We start from the raw sequence: 20,572 nt of genomic DNA on the forward strand, positions 1-20,572 counted from the left end.
CACTGAAAAAATACATTTGTCTGTTAAGTTAAAGAAATGCGTATGGGATAAACAAGAAAGCAGGAAGGCAGACCCCAGCTACAGTAGTAAGTAGGTCCCCATGCAGTCTATCAGTCAGCACGGTGTCACATTTGCAGCTGCTTTCGTGTGGGAGCTATCTTCAATACCACACTCTTTTTCACCTCATCTTCCATTTAAAAAACACATGTTGTCGGTTAAGTTATACCACTGCGTATGGGAGCTACAAGAAAGCAGGAAGGCAGACCCCAGCTACAGTAGTAAGTAGGTCCTCATGCAGTCAATGACCCAGAACGGTGTCACATTTGCATCTGCTTTCGTGTGGGAGCTATCTTCATTCCCACACTCCTTTGCTCCTCATCTCCCATTGAAAGAAATACATGTTGTGGATTAAGTTACACTACTGGGTATGGGAGCTACAAGAAAGAAGGAAGGCAGACCCCAGCTATAGTAGTAAGTAGGTCCCCATGCAGTCTATCAGCCAGCACGGTGTCACATTTGCAGCTGCTTTCCTGTGGGAGCTATCTTCAATACCACAGATTTTTTCTCCTCAGCTCCCATTGAAACAAATACATGTTGTCGGTTAAGTTACAGCACTATGTATGGGAGCTACAAGAAAGCAGAAAGGCAGACCCCAGCTACAGTAGTAAGTAGGTCCCCATGCAGTCTATCAGCCAGCAGGGTGTCACATTTGCAGCTGCTTTCGTGTGGGAGCTATCTTCAATACCACACTCTTTTTCTCCTTAGCTCCCATTGAAAAAATACATGTGTCTGTTAAGTTATACCACTGCGTATGGGAGCTACAAGAAAGCAGGAAGGGAGACCCCAGCTACAGTAGTAAGTAGGTCCCCATGCAGTCTATCAGCCAGCACGGTGTCACATTTGCAGCTGCTTTCGTGTGGGAGCTATCTTCAGTCCCACACTCCTTTGCTTCTCATCTCCCATTGAAAGAAATACATGTTGTCGGTTAAGTTATACCACTAATTATGGGAGCAACAATAAAGCAGGAAGGCAGACCCCAGCTATAGTAGTAAGTAGGTCCCCATGCAGTCTATCAGCCAGCACGGTGTCACATTTGCATCTGCTTTCCTGTGGGACCTATCTTCAATACCACAGATTTTTTCTCCTCAGCTCCCATTGAAAAAAATACATATTGTCGCTTAAGTTACACCACTGCATATCAGACCTACAACAAAGCAGGAAGGAAGACCCCAGCTACAGTAGTAAGTAGGTCCCCGTGCAGTCTATCAGCCAGCACGGTGTCACATTTGCAGCTGCTTTCGTGTCGGAGCTATCTTCAATACCACACTCTTTTTCACCTCATCTCCCATTGAAAAAATACGTGTCTTTTAAGTTATACCACTGCGTATGGGAGCTACAGAAAGCAGGAAGACAGACCCCAGCTACAGTACTAAGTACGTCCCCATGCAGTCTATCAGCCAGCACGGTGTCACATTTGCAGCTGCTTTCGTGTGGGAGCTATCTTCAATACCACACTCTTTTTCTCCTTACATCCCATTGCAAAAATACATGTGTCTGTTAAGTTAAAGAAATGCGTATGGGATCTACAAGAAAGCAGGAAGGCAGACCCCAGCTACAGTAGTAAGTAGATCCCCATGCAGTCTATCAGCCAGCACGGTGTGACATTTGCAGCTGCTTTCGTGTGGGAGCTATCTTCAATACCACACTCTTTTTCTCCTTACATCCCATTGCAAAAATACATGTGTCTGTTAAGTTAAAGAAATGCGTATGGGATCTACAAGAAAGCAGGAAGGCAGACCCCAGCTACAGTGTTAAGTAGGTCCCAATGCAGTCTATCAGCCAGCACGGTGTCACATTTGCAGCTGCTTTCGTGTCAGAAATATCTTCAATACCACAGATTTTTTCTCCTCAACTCCCATTGAAACAAATACATGTTGTGGGTTAAGTTATACCACTTCGTATGGGAGCTCCAAGAAAGCAGGAAGATAGACCCCAGCTACAGTAGTAAGTAGGTCCCCATGCAGTCTATCAGCCAGCACGGTGTCACATTTGCAGCTGCTTTCGTGTGGGAGCTATCTTCAATACCACACTCTTTTTCTCCTTATATCCCATTGCAAAAATACATGTTGTGGGTTAAGTTATACCACTGAGTATGGGAGCTACAAGAAAGTAGGAAGGCAGACCCCAGCTACAGTAGTAAGTAGGTCCCCATGCAGTCTATCAGACAGAAAAGTGTCATATTTGCAGCTGCTTACGTTTGGGAGCTATCTTGAATACCACACCCTTTTCCTCCTCTCCTCCCATTGAAAAAATACATGTGTCTGTTAAGTTACAGCACTGAGTATGGGAGCTACAAGAAAGCAGGAAGGCAGATCCCAGTTGCAGTAGTAAGTAGGTCCCCATGCAGTCTATCAGCCAGCACGGTGTCACATTTGCAGCTGCTTTCCTGTGGGAGCTATCTTCAATACCACACTCTTTTTCTCCTTAGATCCCATTGAAAAAATACATGTTGTTGGTTAACTTATACTACTGCGTATAGGAGCTACAGGAAAGCAGGAAGGCAGACCCCAGCTACAGTAGTAAGTAGGTCCCCATGCAGTCTATCAGCCAGCACGGTGTCACATTTGCAGCTGCTTTCGTGTGGGAGCTATCTTCAATACCACACTTTTGCAACAGACCCAGGGCCCGCAGCAGTTCTAGGTTTGCAAGGTTCTGGCGGGGCGGCCTGCGTCACAATGAACTTGCAGTTGGGGTTACGGCGGAAAGGTGCAACGGATCCCGGGCCCGTAGCAGGCCTGGGTTTGCGGAATTTGGTCGGGGTGGCCTACGTCAAAAAGAAGCTCTTGTCGGGGTGACAGCAGAGAGGGACAACGGACCCCGGGCCCACAGTAGGCCTGGGTTTGCAAGGTTTGGGCGGGGGCGGTGTGCGTCACAATGAACCCGTTTTCGGGGTGACGGAGGAGAGGGGCGAAAAACCCCGGGCCCGTAGCAGTCCTGGGTTTGCGGAATTTTGTTGGGGGCGCCCTGCGTCACAAGGAAGCCGTTGTCGGGATGACGGCGGAGAGGGGCACCGGACCCAGGGCCCGCAGCAGGCCTCGGTTTGCAATGCTTGGGCGGGGGCGGCCTGTGTCACAATGAATCCATTGTCGGGGTGACAGCAGAGAGGTGCAATTGACTCCGGGCCCATAGCAGTCGTGGGTTTTGGGAATTTGGGCGGGGGCGGCCTGCGTCACAAGGAAGCTGTTGTCGTGGTGACGGAGGAGATGTTCAACGGACTCCGGGCCCGTAGCAGGCCTGGGTTTGCAAGGTATGGGTGGGGGGGGCCTGCGTCTCAATGAACTTGTTGTCGGGATAAAGGGGTCCCCAGGCATGTAGCGAGCCTGAATTTGCGGAATTTTGCCAGGGGCGGCCTGCGTCAGAAGGAAGCCGCTGTTGGGGTGACGGACAAGAGGGGCAACGGACCCAGGGCCTGCAGCAGGACTGGGTTTGCAAGATTTGGGCGCGGGCGGCCAGCATCACAATGAAGCCGTTGTCAGAGTGACGGCGGAGAGGGGCAAAAAACCCCGGGCCCGCAGAAGGCCTGGGTTTGCGGAATTTGGTCGGGGGCGGCCTGCGTCAGAATGAAGCTGTTGTCGGGGTGATGGCGGAGAGTGGCAACGGTCCCAGGGCCTGCAGCATGCGTGGGTTTACAAGGTTTGGGCGGGGGGCGGCGTGCGTCACAATGAACCCTTTGTTGGGGTGATGACGGAGAGGGGAAAAAAACCCCGGGCCCGCAGCAGGCCTGGGTTTGCGAAATTAGGGCAGGGGCGGCCTGCGTCACAAGGAAGCCGTTGTCGGGGGTAACAGCGGAGAGGGGCAACGGACCCAGGGCCCGCAACAGGCATGGGTTTTGGGAATTTGGGCGGGGGCGGCCTGTGTCACAATGAATCCATTGTCGGGGTGACAGCGGAGAGGTGCAATTGACCCCGGGCCCGTAGCAGTCGTGGGTTTTGGGAATTTGAGTGGGGGCGGCCTGCGTCACAGGGAAGTTGTTTTCGGGGTGACGGCGGAGAGAGGCAACAGACCCAGGGCCCGCAGCAGGCCTGGGTTTACAAGGTTTAGGAGGGGCGACCTGTGTTACAATGAACCTGTTGTCAGGGTGACCCGGAGAGGGGCAACGGACCCAGGGCCCATAGCAGTCGTGGGTTTGTGTAATTTTGGTGGGGGCGGCCTTCGTCACAAAGAACCCGTGGTCGGGGTGATGGCGGAGAGGTGCAACGGACCCCGGGCCCGTAGCAGGCCTGGGTTTGCAAGGTTTTTGTGGGGGCGGCCTGCGTCACAAGTAAGCCGTTCTCGGGGTGACGGAGGAGAGGTGCAACAGACCCCGGGCCCGTAGCAGGCCTGGGTTAGCGGAATTTGGGCGGGGGCGGCCTGCGTCACAAGGAAGCCATTGTCAGGGTGACGGAGGAGGGAGGCAACGGACCTCGGGCCCGTAGCAGGCCTGGGTTTGCAAGGTTATGACGGGGGCGGCCTCTGTTACAATGAACCCGTTGTTGGTGTGACGGAAGAGAGGGGCAACGAACCACGGGCCCGCAGCAGGCCTGGGTTTGGAAGGTTTGGTTGTTGGCGGCCTGCGTCACAATGAACCTGTTGTCAGGGTGACGGTGGAGAAGGGCAACGGACCCAGGGCCCGCAGCAGGCCTGGGTTTGCAAGATTTGGGCGGGGGCGGTCTGTGTTACAATGAACCCGTTGTCGGGGTGACAGAGGAGAGGGGCAACGGTTCCCAGTATCGCAGCGGGCATGGCATTGCTGAATTTGGGCAGGGGCGGCCTGTGTTAAAATAAACCCGTTGTCGGGATGATGGCGGAGAGGAGCAACGGGCCCAGGCTCGCAGCAGGCCTGGGTTTCTGGAATTTAGGCAGGGGCAGCCTGCGTCACAGGGAAGTTGTTGTCGGGGTGACGGCAGAGAGGAGCAAAAAACACCGGGCCCACAGCAGGCCTGGGTTTGCAAGGTTATTGCGGGGGTGGCCTGCATCACAATGAACACGTTGTTGGGGTGACGGCAGAGAGGGGCAACGATCCCCAGGCTCTCAGCACGCCTGGGTTTGTGGAATTTGGGCAAGGGCGGCCTGCATCACAAGGAAGCCATTGTCGGAGTGACGGCGGAGAGAGGCAACGGACCCAAGGCCCGCAGCCGGCCTGGGTTTGCAAGGTTTGGGCCGGGGCAGCCTGCGTCACAATGAACCCGTTCTCGGGGTGATGGCGGAGAGGGATAACGGACCCTGTGCCAGTAGCAGACCTGGGTTTCCAACGTGTGGACAGGGGCGGCCTGCGTCACAATGAACCTATTGTCGAGGTAACGGCGGAGAGGGGCAACGGACCCCGGGACGGTTGCAGGTCTGGGTTTGCAAGTTTTGGGCGGGGTGGTCTGCGTCACAATGAAGCTGTTGTCGGGGTGACGGCGGAGAGGGGCAACGGTCCTCAGACTCGTAGTGGGCCTGTGTTTTCAGAATTTGGGTGGGGGTGTCCTGTGTCACAGGGAACTCGTTGTCGGGGTGACGGCGGAGAGGGACAAAAAACATAGTGCCCGCAGCAGGCCTGGGTTTTCAAAGTTTGGTCAAGGGCGGAATGTGTAACAATGAACCCATTGTCGGGGTGACAGCGGAGAGGGGCAACGGACCCAGGGCCCGCAGCAGGCCTGGGTTTGCAAGGTTTAGGCAGGGGCGACCTGCGTCACAATGAACCTGTTGTCGTGGTGACGGCAGAGAGGGGCAACGGACCCTGGGCCCGTAGCAGGCCTTGCTTTGAAAGGTTTAGGCAGGGGCGACCTGCGTCACAATGAAGCTTTTGTCGGGGTGACGGCGGAGAGGGGCAACGGTCCCAAGCGTCGCAGAGGGCCTGGGTTTGCGGAATTTGGGCGGGGGCGGCCTGCGTCACAATGAACCTGTTCTCGTGTTGACGGCGGAGAGGGGCAACGGACCCCGGGCCCGTAGCAGGCCTGGGTTAGCGGAATTTGGGCAGGGGCGGCCTGCGTCACAAGGAAGCCGTTGTCGGGGTGACGGCAGAGAGGGGCAACGGTCCCAAGGCCCGCAACAGGCGTGGGTTTGCAAGGTTTGGGTAGGGGCTTCTCGCGTCACGAAGAACCTGTTGTCGGGGTGACAGCGGAGAGGTGCAATTGACCCCGGTCCTGTAGCAGTCCTGGGTTTTGGGAATTTGGGCGGGTGTCGTGGTTTGGCCCAGCTAGCACAACAGCACCACGACAGTTTCTCGCTCGATGCCCCCATTCACCCCCACCCTCGTTAAGATGGCGGAGGACCCAGTGAAATGGGAGTAAAAAGATAAGCAAGATTGTTGTGGATTGAGACAAGGGCAGGGAGGGCTCACTGCCAATTATGGTTCTGGGCAAAACAGACTCCAGTACTCGACTTAGAGAGGAAAGTAGGAAAGTTTATTCTACAAGAAACAGAACAGAATAAAAGCAAAAAGGGAGTAGGATGATGAGAAAATTACAACCAGCACTTTAAGATCTCCCTCCCCCATCCCTCCTTTCTTCCCGGGCCCAGCTCACTGCTCCCGATATCTCTACCTCCTCCCCCCGCAACAGCTCAGGGGGGCAGGGAATGGGGGATGTGGTCAGTCTCTCACAGATGGGCTTTGCCGCTTCTGTCTTCTCAGATGAGGATGACTCCTGGCATTCTTCCCCTGCTCCAACACGGGGTTCCTCCCCCGGAACACAGTCCTTAACAAACTTCTCTGGTGTGGGTTGTTCCCAGCAGCTGCGGCTTCTGCCGATACAGGTTCCCTCACACGGGACACAGTCCTTGGTGAATATCTCTGACGTGGATTCTTCACCGCGGTTGCAGTTTCTGCAGTTGCAAGGTCCCTCTCTCGGGACAAGGCCTCCTCTGGGCATAAGTTTAATGAGCTGCTTTGTCGTGGGTTCCTCCCCACAGTTGCAGCTGTGGATATTGGGTCCCTTCCTCGGGACAAGGCCTCCTCCGGCCATAGTGATAAAGGGCCCCTCCTTCGGGACAAGGCCTCCTCCGGCCAAAATCACTGTCCCTGGCTCGGGGCCTTTAATGAAGTGAATCGCTGCCCCTGGTCCGGGGTCAGCTTTAGCAAAATGAGTTTCTGCCCCTGATGCGGGCTCATTATCAGAATGAGTCTGTACCGCTGATGCGGGGTCTTTAAAGAAATGAAAATAAATCTCAGCTTCACCAGTTCTCTCCATAGAATGCAGGGGAGTCTCTGCTACAGTACACCTCCTCCCTTTCATCACTGACCTTGGAGTCCGCATGGTTGTTTCTCTCACCGTTCCTACTCCTTGCACCACCACCAGCCAGAAGAAGAGAAGAAGGGGCAGAAGAAAGAAAGAAGATGGAGGAAGACACCTCCCCTTCCGGCTTCTTCTTAAAAAGTGATCGTGGAGGCGTCTAATTGGCTCAGCCCCAGAAGTGGGTCTGGCTCTGAGCTGGGGAGAGTTGTGAGCAACTTCTTGCAGGAGCCATCTTTGCAGCCCCTTCCCCCTTACCAGAAAAGGCTGTCATGTCAAACCATGACATTCCACCCCTCGCCTTCACGAATTGCTTTTTAAGGAGGTGTTAAAAATCCACCCCTCGTCCCTTCATCAAAGGTAGAACCACTTAAAACCTCAATAGTCAGCAGTACAGTTCATGTTTTGCCCGTTACCACTCCCAATTAGTATCCTTGTCTCAAATTTAATCTGTAATGCTCCAAGTCCCACAGACTCGGGGCCCCACGTTGGGCGCCAATAATGTCGTGGTTTGGCCCAGCTAGCACAACAGCACCACGACAGTTTCTCGCTCGATGCCCCCATTCACCCCCACCCTCGTTAAGATGGCGGAGGACCCAGTGAAATGGGAGTAAAAAGATAAGCAAGATTGTTGTGGATTGAGACAAGGGCAGGGAGGGCTCACTGCCAATTATGGTTCTGGGCAAAACAGACTCCAGTACTCGACTTAGAGAGGAAAGTAGGAAAGTTTATTCTACAAGAAACAGAACAGAATAAAAGCAAAAAGGGAGTAGGATGATGAGAAAATTACAACCAGCACTTTAAGATCTCCCTCCCCCATCCCTCCTTTCTTCCCGGGCCCAGCTCACTGCTCCCGATATCTCTACCTCCTCCCCCCGCAACAGCTCAGGGGGGCAGGGAATGGGGGATGTGGTCAGTCTCTCACAGATGGGCTTTGCCGCTTCTGTCTTCTCAGATGAGGATGACTCCTGGCATTCTTCCCCTGCTCCAACACGGGGTTCCTCCCCCGGAACACAGTCCTTAACAAACTTCTCTGGTGTGGGTTGTTCCCAGCAGCTGCGGCTTCTGCCGATACAGGTTCCCTCACACGGGACACAGTCCTTGGTGAATATCTCTGACGTGGATTCTTCACCGCGGTTGCAGTTTCTGCAGTTGCAAGGTCCCTCTCTCGGGACAAGGCCTCCTCTGGGCATAAGTTTAATGAGCTGCTTTGTCGTGGGTTCCTCCCCACAGTTGCAGCTGTGGATATTGGGTCCCTTCCTCGGGACAAGGCCTCCTCCGGCCATAGTGATAAAGGGCCCCTCCTTCGGGACAAGGCCTCCTCCGGCCAAAATCACTGTCCCTGGCTCGGGGCCTTTAATGAAGTGAATCGCTGCCCCTGGTCCGGGGTCAGCTTTAGCAAAATGAGTCTCTGCCCCTGATGCGGGCTCATTATCAAAATGAGTCTGTACCGCTGATGCGGGGTCTTTAAAGAAATGAAAATAAATCTCAGCTTCACCAGTTCTCTCCATAGAATGCAGGGGAGTCTCTGCTACAGTACACCTCCTCCCTTTCATCACTGACCTTGGAGTCCGCATGGTTGTTTCTCTCACCGTTCCTACTCCTTGCACCACCACCAGCCAGAAGAAGAGAAGAAGGGGCAGAAGAAAGAAAGAAGATGGAGGAAGACACCTCCCCTTCCGGCTTCTTCTTAAAAAGTGATCGTGGAGGCGTCTAATTGGCTCAGCCCCAGAAGTGGGTCTGGCTCTGAGCTGGGGAGAGTTGTGAGCAACTTCTTGCAGGAGCCATCTTTGCAGCCCCTTCCCCCTTACCAGAAAAGGCTGTCATGTCAAACCATGACAGCGGGGGTGGCCTGCGTCACAGGGAAGTTGTTGTCGGGGTGACGGCGGAGAGAGACATCAGACCCAGGGCCCGCAGCAGGCCTGGGTTTACAAGGTTTGGGCGGGGGCCGCCTGCATCAAAATGAACCCGTTGTCAGGTTGACAGCGGTGAGGAGCAACGGAACCTGGGCCCGTAGAAGACCTGGGTTTGCGGAACTTGGGCGGGGGCGGCATGCATCACAGGGAAGTCGTTGTCGGGGTGACGGCAGAGAGGTGCAACAGACCCAGGGCCCGTAGCACGCCTGGGTTTGCAAGGTTTAGGCGGGGTGGCCTGTGTTACAATGAACCTGTTGTCAGGCTGACGGCGGAGAGGGGCAACGGACCCAGGGCCCGCAGCGCGCCTGGGTTTGCGGAATTTGGGCGGGGGCGGCTTGCGTCACAAGGAAGCCATTGTTGGGTGACGACGGAGAGAGGCAACGCTCCCCAGGCTCGCAGCGGGCCTGGGTTTGCAGAATTTGGGCGAGAGCGAGCTGCGTCACAAGGAAGCCGTTGTCGGGGTGACGGCGGAGAGGGGCAAAAAACACCGGGCCCGCATCTGCCCTGGGTTTGCAATGTTTGGTCAGTGGTGGCCTGTTTCACAATGAACCTGTTGTCGGGGTGACGGTGGAGAGGGGAAACGGTCCCCGGGCTTGCAGCGGTCCTGGGTTTGTGGAATTTGGGCGGGAGCGGCCTGCGTCAAAAGGAAGCCGTTGTTGGAGTGATGGCGGAGAGGGGGAACGGACCCAGGGCCCGCAGCAGGCGTGGGTTTCCAAGGATTGGGCAGGGCAGCGTGCGTCACAATGAACCTGTTGTTGGGGTGACGACGGAGAGGTGAAAAAAACACCGGGACCGCAGCAGGTCTGGGTTTGCAAGGTTTGTGCGGGGGCTGCCTGAGTCACAATGAACCCGCTTTCGGGGTGACGGCGTAGAGGGGCAAGGGACCCAATGTCCGTAGCAGGCCTGGGTTTGAGGAATTTGGGCGGGGCCGGTCTGCGTCACAGGGAAGTCGTTGTCGGGTTGACGGCTGAGAGGGGCAATTGTCCCCAGGCTGGCAGCGGGCATGGGTTTGCGGAATTGCTTTAGGGCGACCTGTATAAATAACAATCTTTTTCTCCTCATCTCCCATTGAAAAAAATACATGTTGTGGGTTAAGTTACCCCACTGCGTATGGCAGCTACAAGAAAGCAGGAAGGCAGACCCCAGCTACAGTAGTAAGTAGGTCCCCATGCAGTCTATCAGCCAGCACGGTGTCACATTTGCAGTTGCTTTCGTGTTGGAGCTATCTTCAATACCACAGATTTTTTCTCCTCAGCTCCCATTGAAAAAAATACAGGTTGTCGGTTAACTTACAACACGGCGTATGGGAACTATAAGAAAGCAGGAAGGCAGACCCCAGCTAAAGTAGTAAGTAGGTACCCATGCAGTCTATCAGCCAGCACGTTGTCACATTTGCAGCTGCTTTCGTGTGGGAGCTATCTTCAATACCACACTTTTTCTCCTCTGCTCCCATTGAAAAAATACATGTTTTCAGTTAAGTTATACCACTGCGTATGGGAGCTACAAGAATGCAGGAAGGCAGACCCCAGCTACAGTAGTAAGTAGGTCCCCATGCAGTCTATCAGCCAGCACGGTGTCACATTTGCAGCTGCTTTCGTGTTGGAGCTATCTTCAATATCAGACTTTTTCTCCTAAGCTCCCATTGAAAAAAATACATGTGTCTGTTAAGTTATAGCACTGAGTATGGGAGCTATAAGAAAGCACGACGACAGACCCCAGCTACATTCGTAAGTAGATCACCATGCAGTCTATCATCCAGCACGGTGTCACATTTGCAGCTGCTTTCGTGTGGGAGCTATCTTCAATAACACACTCGTTTTCTCCTTAGCTCCCATTGAAAAAATACATGTTGTGGGTTAACTTATACCACTGTGTATGGGAGCTACAAGAAAGCAGGAAGGCAGACCCCAGCTACAGTAGTAAGTAGGTCCCCATGCAGTCTATCAGCCAGCACGGTGTCACATTTTCAGCTGCTTTCCTGTGGGAGCTATCTTCAATACCACACTCTTTTTCTCCTCAGCTCCCATTGAAAAAGTACATGTTGACAGTTAACTTATAGCACTATGTATGGGAGCTACAAGAAAGCAGGAAGGGAGACCCCAGCTACAGTAGTAAGTAGGTCCCCATGCAGTCTATCAGCGAGCACGGTGGCACATTTGCAGCTGCTTTCCTGTGGGAGCTATCTTCAATACCACACTCTATTTCTCCTCATATCCCACTGAAAAAATACATGTGTCTGTTCAGTTATAGAACGGAGTATGGGAGCTACAAGAAAGCAGGAAGGTAGACCCCAGTTACAGTAGTAAGTAGGTCCCCATGCAGTCTAGCAGCCAGCACGGTGTCACATTTGCAGCTGCTTTCCTGTGAGAGCTATCTTCAATACCACACTCTTTTTCTCCTCATCTCCCATTGAAAAAATACATGTTGTCGGTCAAGTTATAGACTTATAGAGGGTGAGAGGCGCCAGTATAAACCAGTACGGACCAATACGGGCTTGGTGGTGCTCCCAGTAACTCCCAGTTACCCCCAAACCACCTCCCAGTCGCTTCCAGTAGCTTCCAATCACCCCCAGTAACCCAGAACCCACTCTCAGTAGCTTCCAGTAACTCCAAAGCCCCTCCCAGTAGCTCCAAGAAGCTCCCAGTCAACCCAAAACCCCCTCCCAGTAACTCCCAGTGACTCCCAGTAGCTCTCAGTAACACCCAGTGACCCAAAACCCCTCTCCCAGTAACTCCCAGTTTTTCCCAGTAGCTCCCAGTGACTCCCAGTAACACCGAGTGACCCACAAACCCCTTCCCAGTAGCTCCCAGTAACTTCCAGTGACCCCAAACCCCCTCTCAGTGACTCCTAGTAGGTCCCAGTGAATCCCAGTTACCCTAAACCTCCTCCCAGTGACTCTCAGTTGCTCCCAGTGACTCCCAGTGACCCCCAAACCCCCTCCCAGTCCCTCCCAGTAGCTTCCAGTGGCTTCCAGTGACGCCAAACCCCCTCCCAGTCCCTCCCAGTAGCTCCCAGTGACCCACAAACCCACTCCCAGTCCCTCTCAGTTGCTCCCAGTAACTCCCAGTGATTCACAAACCCCCTCCCAGTGACTCCCAGTGACTCTCAGTGACCCCAATCCCCCTCCCAGTAACTCCCAGTAGCTCCCAGTAACTCCCAGTGACCCCAACCCCCCCCAAACCACCCCAGCCCTCTTCCCAGTCTCTCCCAGTAACTCCCAGTGCCCTCGCAGTACAAACCATACCATCAAGTGCCCCAAAACCACCCCAAATCCCCCTTAAACCACCCCAAATCCCCCCCAAACCTCCCCGAACCACCCCAAACCCATTCCAACCCCCCTTCCCAGTCCCTCCCAGTAACTCCCAGTGCCACCCAGTACAAACCAGTACCATCAAGTGCCCCAAAACCACTCCAAATCTCCCTTAAACCACCCCAAAACCACCCCAAACCACCCCAACTCCCCCCCAAACCACCCCAACCCCCTTGCCAGTCCCTCCCAGTAAGTTCCAGTGGCCTCCCAGTTTCTCCCAGTGACCTGTACGTGTCCCCCCCCGCCCCGGGACACGGCGGAAGACGGGCAAAGGTTCAACTTCAAGGTGACGTCGTGGAACGTGGACGGTCTCAGGGCCTGGGTGAAGAAAGGAGGCCTGGAGGTGGGTTAAACTGGGCTGAAACTGGGCCAGACTGGGGCGCCCCAGAGAAATGGGGGTGGAAAGGACCCAAAAAGGGGGGATTTTGACCCAAAAATGGGGTGAAAAAGGTACAAAATGGCGGCTGAAATGAGGGAAAATGGGGCAAAATGGAGCCAAAATGAGGCCAAAATGGGCCAAAATGAGCCCAAAATGGGTAAAAATGAGCCCAAAATGGAGCTGAAAATGGGTCTTGAAGTGGTTGAGAAGTTTGTTCAAAGGAAGGGAATGAAAATGGGACAAAAATGAGGGATTTTGACCCAAAAATGGGGTGAAAAAGGCTGAAAATGGGCCCAAAATCGGCCTGAAATGAGGTAAAATTGGGCAAAATGAGCCAAAAATGGCCCAAAATAACCCCAAAATGCCTCAAAATGGCTCCAACAAAGGCCTAAAAATGGTGCCTGAAATGGATGAAAAAAGCCTTAAAAAAACACTTAAAAGTGACTCAAAATCACTCAAAATGACCCAAAATGACCCAAAAAACACCTCTTAAACACAGATTCAAAGAAATTACTCAAAAAATGACCCAAAAGTGCCTCAGAACGACCCAAAAATGCCTCAGAATGACCCACAAAGAGACGCAAAATGGTGCCAGAAATGGATGCAAAAAGGCCTTTAAAAACCACTTAAAAGTGACTCAAAATCACTCAAAATGACCCAAAATGACCCAAAAAATCCTCTTAAACACAGATCCAAAGAAATGACCTAAAAAATGACCCAAAAGTGCCTCAGAAGCACCCAAAAATGCCTCAAAAACCCGACAGAAAATGGCGCCAGAAACGGATGCAAAAAGGCCTTAAAAAACCACCTAAAAGTGACTCAGAATCACTCAAAATGACCCAAAATGACCCAAAAAAAACCCTCTTAAACACAGATCCAAAGAAATGACTCAGAAAATTACCCAAAAGTGCCTCAGAATGACCCAAAAATGCCTCAGAATAACCCCGACAAAGAGACACAAAATGGCGCCCGCCAAAAGACCCAAAATGCTGGCTTAAAAAACCACTTAAAAGTGACTCAAAATCACTCAAAATGACCCAAAATGACCCAAAAAAACCTCTTAAACACAGGTCCAAAGAAATGACTCAAAAAATGACCCAAAAGTGCCTCAGAACGACCCAAAAATGCCTCAGAATGACCCCCCACAAAGACACACAAAATGGCGCCTGAAATGGATGCAAAAAGGGCTTAAAAAAACACTTAAAAGTGACTAAAAATCACTCAGAAAGACCCAAAACGACCCAAAAAAACCTCTTAAACACAGATCCAAAGAAATGACTCAGAAAATGACCCAAAAGTGCCTCAGAACGACCCAAAAATGCCTCAAAAACCCAACACGAAATGGCGCCTGCCAAGAGACTCAACATGGCGCCTGAAACGGGCTCAAAACGGCCCCGAAACCACCTCAAACCGCCTCAAAACCTCCCTTTCCCCCCCGCCCCTAGTGGGTCCAGGCTGATGCCCCCAACGTCCTTTGACCCCAGGAGACCAAATGTGGGGCCGAGTCGGTGCCAGAGGAGCTGCGGAGCCTCGGGGCCTTCCCTCACCAGCACAGCCCCAGCGACCGGCCCAGCTACAGCGGCGTGGGGCTGCTCAGCAGGACCAAACCCCTGGCTGTCACCTATGGCATGGGTGAGTAGCCAAAGCTGGGGCGCTGCTGGCCGTTTCCAGGCCCTGGGTGGCCGCCACAGGCTCGCGGGAGACATTTTGAGGCCTTCAGTGGCCATTTGGGGCCTTAAGTGGCCATTTGGGTGTCTCAGGAGGCATTTTGAGGCCTTCAGTGGCCATTTGGGGCCTTCAGTGGCCATTTTCAGGCCTTAAGTGGCCATTTGGGGCTCTCAGGAGCCATTTTGAGGCCTTAAGTGTCCATTTGGGGCTCTTAATGGCCACCAGAAGCTCTCAGGAGCTATTTTGACGCTTTAAGTGCCATTTGGGGCCCTTCAGTGGCCATTTTGGGCCTTAAGTGGCCATTTGGGGCCCTTCAGTGGCTATTTGGGGCCCTTTAGGAGCCATTTTTAGGCCTTAAGTGGCCATTTTGAGGCCTTAAGTGGCCATTTGGGGCCCTCAGGAGCCATTAAAGCCACGAAAGTGACGTTTTAGGCCTCTAAAGCCTCTTTTTAGGCCTCTAAAGTGATTCTTTAGGCCAGTAAAATAACTTTTTAGGCCAACAAGTTACTTTTTGGGCCTCTAAATTGACTTTTTGGCCACTAAAGTGACTTTTTAGGCCTCTAAAGTCCATTTTTGAGCCTCTAAAGCCCCTTTTTGACCTCTAAAGTGACTTTTTAGGCCTCTAAAGCCCCTTTTTGGGCAATAAAATGACTTTTTGAGCCATTAAAGTGACTCTCTAGACCTCTAAACCCTCTTTTTAGCTACTAAAGTCTTTTTAGGCCTCTAAAGTGACTTTTGGGACACTACAGTGACTTTTTGGCTACAAAAGTGACTTTGTAGGCCTCTAGAGCCCCTTTTTGGCCACTAAAGTGACTTTTTGGGCCTCTAAAATGACTTTTTGGCTACTAAAGTGACTTTTTAGGCCTCTAAAGTCCATTTTTGTGCCACTCAAGTGAATTTTTGACCTCTAAAGTGACTTTTTAGGCCTCTAAAGCCCCTTTTTGACCTCTAAAGTGACTTTTTAGGCCTCTAAAGTGACTTTTTGGGCCTCTAAAGGGACTTTTTGGCCACTAAAGTGACTTTTTGGGCCTCTCAAGCCCCTTCTTGACCTCTAAAGTGACTTTATAGGCCTCTAAAGCCCCTTTTTAGGCCTCTAAATGTCTTTTTAGGCCATTAAAGTCCCTTTTGGCTATGAAAGTGACTTTTTAGACCTCTAAACCCCCTTTTTGAGCTGCTAAAGCCCCTTTTTGACCTCTAAAGCCCCTTTTTGGGCCCCTAAAGTGACTTTTTTGGCCACTAAAGGACCTTTTTGGCTACTAAAGTGACTTTTTGAGCCACTAAAGTGTATTTTTAGGCCACTGGACCCCATTGTTGACCTCTAAAGTGACTTTTTGAGCCTCTAAAGTGACTTTTTAGGCCTCTAAAGCCCCTTTTTGGCCACTAAAGTGACTTTTTGGGCCACTAAAGCCCCTTTTTGAGCTACTAAAGTTCCTTTTTAGGTACAAAAGTGACTTTTTAGGCCTCTAAAGTCCCTTTTTGGGCCACTCAGGCCCCTTTTTGAGCCAATAAATCCCCTTCTTGACCTCTAAAGTGACTTTTTCGGCCTCTAAAGCCCCTTTTTAGGCCTCTAAATGTCTTTTTAGGCCACTAAAGTGCCTTTTTAGGCCATTAAAGTTGATTTTTGAGGACTAAAGTGACTTTTTGGGCCTCTAGAGCCCCTTTTTGGGCCCCTAAAGCCCCTTTTTATCCCCGTCTGTGTGTCCCCTTGCCAGGTGACCCCGAGCTGGATGCCGAGGGCCCGCGTGCTGACGGCCGAGTTCCCTGCCCTGCGCGTCGTCTGCGTCTACGTGCCCAACTCCGGGCAAGGTCTGGGCCGCCTGAGCTTCCGGCAGGCCTGGGATGAGCGCTTCCGCTCCTTCGTGTCCCAGCTGGACCGGTCCAAACCGGTCGCCATCTGCGGCGACCTCAACGTCGCCCACCAGCCCTTGGACCTGAGGAACCCGTCGGGGAACAAGAGGAGCCCCGGGTTCACGCGGGAGGAGAGGGAGGCGTTCGGGGAGCTGCTGGGGACGGGCTTCCTCGACAGCTTCCGGGTGTTTAACCCCTCGCTGCCCAACGCCTTCACCTTCTGGACCTACCTGAGCGGGGCCAGGGCCAGGAACGTGGGCTGGAGGCTGGATTACTGCCTGTGGTCCCAGAGGGGCAGGAAGGATCTGTGCGATAGCAGGATCGAGCAGCAGGCCCAGGGCAGCGACCACTGTCCCGTGGGGATCTACCTGGCGCTGGAGGGGGCAGGCTGAGGGGCAAAAATGGGGCGGGAATGGGGCAAAAATGGGTCAAAATGGAGGGAAATGGGGTGGAAATGGGGCAGAAATGGGGCAAAATGGGGTGGAAATGGGGCAGAAATGGGGCAAAATGGGGGGAAATGGCTCAAAAAAGGCTGAAAATGGGGGGAAATGGGTCAAAAATGGCTGAAAGTGGGATAAAATTGGAGGATAATGGAATAAATGTTTCAAAAATGGGTCAAAATGGGTAAAAAATGGGGGAAAATGGAATAAATGAGGTCAAAAATGGGTCAAAAATGGGGGGAAATGGGTCGAAATGGGCCAAAATTGGTCAAAATGCATCAAAAATGGGATAAAACTGGGAGATACTGAGATAAATGGGGGGAAATGGGTCGAAAATGAGTCAGAAATGGCTGAAAATTGAGGAAATGGGTCAAAAATGGGGGAAATGGGTCGAAAATGGGTCAAATGGCTCAAAATGGGTCAAATAAGGGGGGAAATGGGTCAAAAATGGCTGAAAGTGGTATAAAATTGGAGGATAATGGAATAAATGGGTCAAAAAATGGGTCAAAATGGGTAACAAAAATGGGGGAAAATGGAATAAATGGGGTCAAAAATGGGTCAAAAATGGGGGGAATGGGTCGAAATGGGTCAAAAACGGGTCAAAAATTGGCTGAAAGTGGGATAAAATTGGGAGATAATGCAATAAATGGCGGTTAAAATGGTCAAAAATGGGTAAAAATGGGTGAAACAATGGGGGAAATGGGTAAAAATGGGTAAAAAACTGGCTGAAAGTGGGATAAAAATTGGAGGGATAATGCAAGAAATGGGTAAAAAATGGGTCAAAAATTGGCTGAAAGCAGGATAAAATTGGGGGTTAATGGAATAAATGGGGTAAAAAATGGTCAAAATGAGTCAAAACTGGCTGAAAATGGGATAAAATTGGGAGGATAAATAAATGGGTCAAAAATGGGTCAAAACTGGCTGAAAGTGGGATAAAAAACCAAAACCCCTTCCCAGTCCCTCCCAGTTCCCTTCAATTTGTCCCAGTCCCCTCCCAATTGATCCCAGTTCATCCCAGTCCCCTCCCAGTTCCCTCCCAGTTCATCCCAGTTGCTCCCAGTTCCCTCCAGTTCCCCTCAGTTCCCTCCCAGTTCATCCCAGTTGCTCCCAGTTCCCTCCAGTTCCCCTCAGTTCCCTCCCAGTTCATCCCAGTCCCCTCTCAGTTTATCCCAGTTGCTCCCAGTTTTCTCCAGTTCCCCTCAGTTCCCTCCCAGTTCATCCCAGTCCCCTCCCAGTTTCTCCCAGTTCCCTCCAGTTCCCCTCAGTTCCCTCCCAGTTCATCCCAGTCCCCTCCCAGTTGCTCCCAGTTCCCTCCCAGTGCCCTCTCAGCTCATTCCAGTTGCTCCCAATTCCCTCCCAGTTCCTCCCCAGTTCATCCCCGTTCCTTCCCATTTGCTCCCAGCCCCCTCAGTCCCCCCCAGCTCATCCCAGTTCCCTCCCAGTTCCCTCCCAGTTGCTCCCAGTTCCCTCTCAGTGCCCTCCCAGCTCATCCCAGTTGCTCCCAGTTCCCTCCCAGTTGCTCCCAGTTCCCTCTCAGTGCCCTCCCAGTTCGTCCCAGTTCCCTCCCAGTCCCTCCCAGCTCATCCCCGTCCCTCCCCAGTTCATCCCAGTTCCCTCCCCTTCCCCCCCCCCAACACAGACGCTGCTCCGCCTCTCAGCCAATCATCTCTCTTTAGTCCCGTTGCCGGGCAGACTCCACGACCATAGCAACCAATCAGCGCTCGGCACCCTCCTCTCTCCGTCCAATCAGCGCCCGTGGCCGCTCTCGGGAGCAGGAGCCGCTCCCAGTTGCCTCCCAGTTGCCTCCCAGTCCCAAAGGTCAAAGTCTGGGTACGTCGCACATCCATTCTGAGGGTAAAAGTGGGGGTTTGGGGCAATTTGGGGGGATAAAATGAGCTTTTGTGGCAATTCTGAGGGGAAAAGTGGGGTTTTGGAGGAGTTTTGAGGTGAAAAGTGAGGTTTTGGAGCAATTCTGAGGGGAAAAGTGGGGTTTTGGAGGAGTTTTGAGGGGAAAGGTGGGGGTTTGGGGTGTTTCTGAGGGGAAAAGTGGAGTTTTGAGGGGAAATGTGAGGTTTTGGGGCAATTTGGGGGGATAAAATGAGGTTTTGGGGTGTTTTTGAGGATGAGGGTTTGTGGCAATTCCGAGGGGAAAAGTGGGGTTTTGGTGGAGTTTTGAGGTGAAAAGTGAGGATTTGGGGTATTTCTGAGGGGAAAAGTGGGGTTTTGGGGTATTTCTGAGGGGAAAAGTGTGATTTGAGTGACGTTTTGAGGGGCAAAAGTGAGGTTTCAGGGTATTTCTGAGGCATAAAATAAGGGTTTGGGGCAATTCTGAGGGGAAAAGTGGGCTTTTGGGGTATTTCTGAGGGGAAAAGTGTGATTTGGGTAAATTTTTGAGTGGAAAAGTGAGGTTTTGGGCTATTTCTGAGGGATAAAATGAGGGTTTTGGGGCAATTTGAGGGGATAAAATGAGGGACAATTCTGAGGGGAAAAGTGTGATTTGGGTGAAGTTTTGGGAGTTAAAGTGAGGTTTTGGGCTATTTCTGAGGGATAAAATGAGGTTTTTGGGGCAATTCTGAGAGGAAATGTGGGGTTTTGAGGGGAAAAGTGAGGTTTTGGGGCAATTTTGGGGGATAAAATGAGGATTTGGGGCAATTCTGAGGGGAAAAGTGGGGTTTGGGTGGAGTTTTGAGGTGAAAAGTGGGGTTTTGAGGCATTTCCAAGAGGAAAAAGTGAGGTTTTGGTGCAACTTGGTGTGTAAGACTTCCAGTTTGGTGGGGTTTGGATGCAAGAGTTTCCCCAGTCCATCCCAGTTAAACCCAGCTGACACACTGGAGTGGCGGCTTTTATTGAGCGGCGGAAGGATCCGTGGGGAAAGGGGCCAAACCTCGTTGGCGGAGGGATCCCATTGGGGCACATCTAGATCCGGCTCTGGGGGAGAAGGATCCTCCAAAGCCCCTCCCAGTAGCCCCCAGTTACCCCAAACCCCCTCCCAGTAACTCCCAGTAGCCCCCAAAGCCCCTCCCAGTAGCTCCCAGTTACCCCAAACCCCCTCCCAGTAACTCCCAGTGACCCCAAACCCCTCCCAGTAAATCCCAGTAACCTCAAACCTCTTCCCAGTAGCTCCCAGTAAGCTCCAGACCCCTTCCCACTAATTCCCAGTAGCTCCCAGTAACTCTCAGTTACCCCCAAACCCCCTCCCAGTAGCTCCCAGTAACCCCCAAACACCCTCCAGTGACTCCCAGTAACACTCAAACCCCTCCAAGCCCTCCCAGTGACTTCCAGTAACTCCCAGTAACCCCCAAACACCCTCCAGTGACTCCCAGTAACTCCCAGTAACCCCCAAACCCCCTCCCAGTCGCTCCCAGTCCTTCCCAGTAACCCCAAACCCCCTCCCAGTGGCTCCCAGTAACCCCAGACCTCCTCCCAGTCGCTCCCAGTCGCTCCCAGTAACCTCAAACCCCCTCCCAGTCGCTCCCAGTAACCCCCAAACACCCTCCCAGTCGCTCCCAGTCCCTCCCAGTAACCCCCAAACCCCCTATCAGTGACTCCCAGTAACCCCCCAACGCCCTCCCAGTCGCTCCCAGTCCCTCCCAGTAACCCCCAAACCCCCTATCAGTGACTACGAGTAACCCCAAACCCCCTCCCAGTCGCTCCCAGTCCCTCCCACTAACCCCCAACCCCCCTCCCAGTAACTCCCAGTGCCCCTCCCGTCTAGATCCGGCCGTCGGACGTTGGGCGGAAGGATCCGATCGCCTAAG

The 20,572-nt window shown here is 52.6% G+C and overlaps 1 protein-coding gene across 1 annotated transcript; it reads left to right on the plus strand.

The window, feature by feature from the left end:
- The first annotated feature begins 3,640 nt into the window (after positions 1–3,640).
- LOC133629556 (DNA-(apurinic or apyrimidinic site) endonuclease-like) lies at positions 3,641–20,571 on the plus strand. The gene is made up of 6 exons (XM_062020194.1): positions 3,641–3,680; positions 12,701–12,822; positions 14,343–14,490; positions 14,927–14,946; positions 16,239–16,628; positions 20,530–20,571. The coding sequence occupies exons 1-6, from the start codon at positions 3,641–3,643 to the stop codon at positions 20,569–20,571; spliced, it is 762 nt and encodes a 253-aa protein (XP_061876178.1).
- The last annotated feature ends 1 nt before the right edge of the window (position 20,572 follows it).

This window comes from Colius striatus, unplaced genomic scaffold (assembly GCF_028858725.1).
Source record: "Colius striatus isolate bColStr4 unplaced genomic scaffold, bColStr4.1.hap1 scaffold_68, whole genome shotgun sequence".
Classification (NCBI taxonomy): domain Eukaryota; kingdom Metazoa; phylum Chordata; class Aves; order Coliiformes; family Coliidae; genus Colius; species Colius striatus.

Excerpts from the sequence above, each read along its gene's own strand:
- LOC133629556 (XM_062020194.1), top strand. The coding sequence starts at position 3,641 with ATGGCGGAGAGTGGCAACGGTCCCAGGGCCTGCAGCATGC. Across the intron at positions 3,681-12,700 it reads TCCCAGGGCCTGCAGCATGC|TGACCTGTACGTGTCCCCCC; the intron begins GTGGGTTTACAA and ends AGTTTCTCCCAG. Across the intron at positions 14,491-14,926 it reads GGCTGTCACCTATGGCATGG|GAGCCATTAAAGCCACGAAA; the intron begins GTGAGTAGCCAA and ends TGGGGCCCTCAG.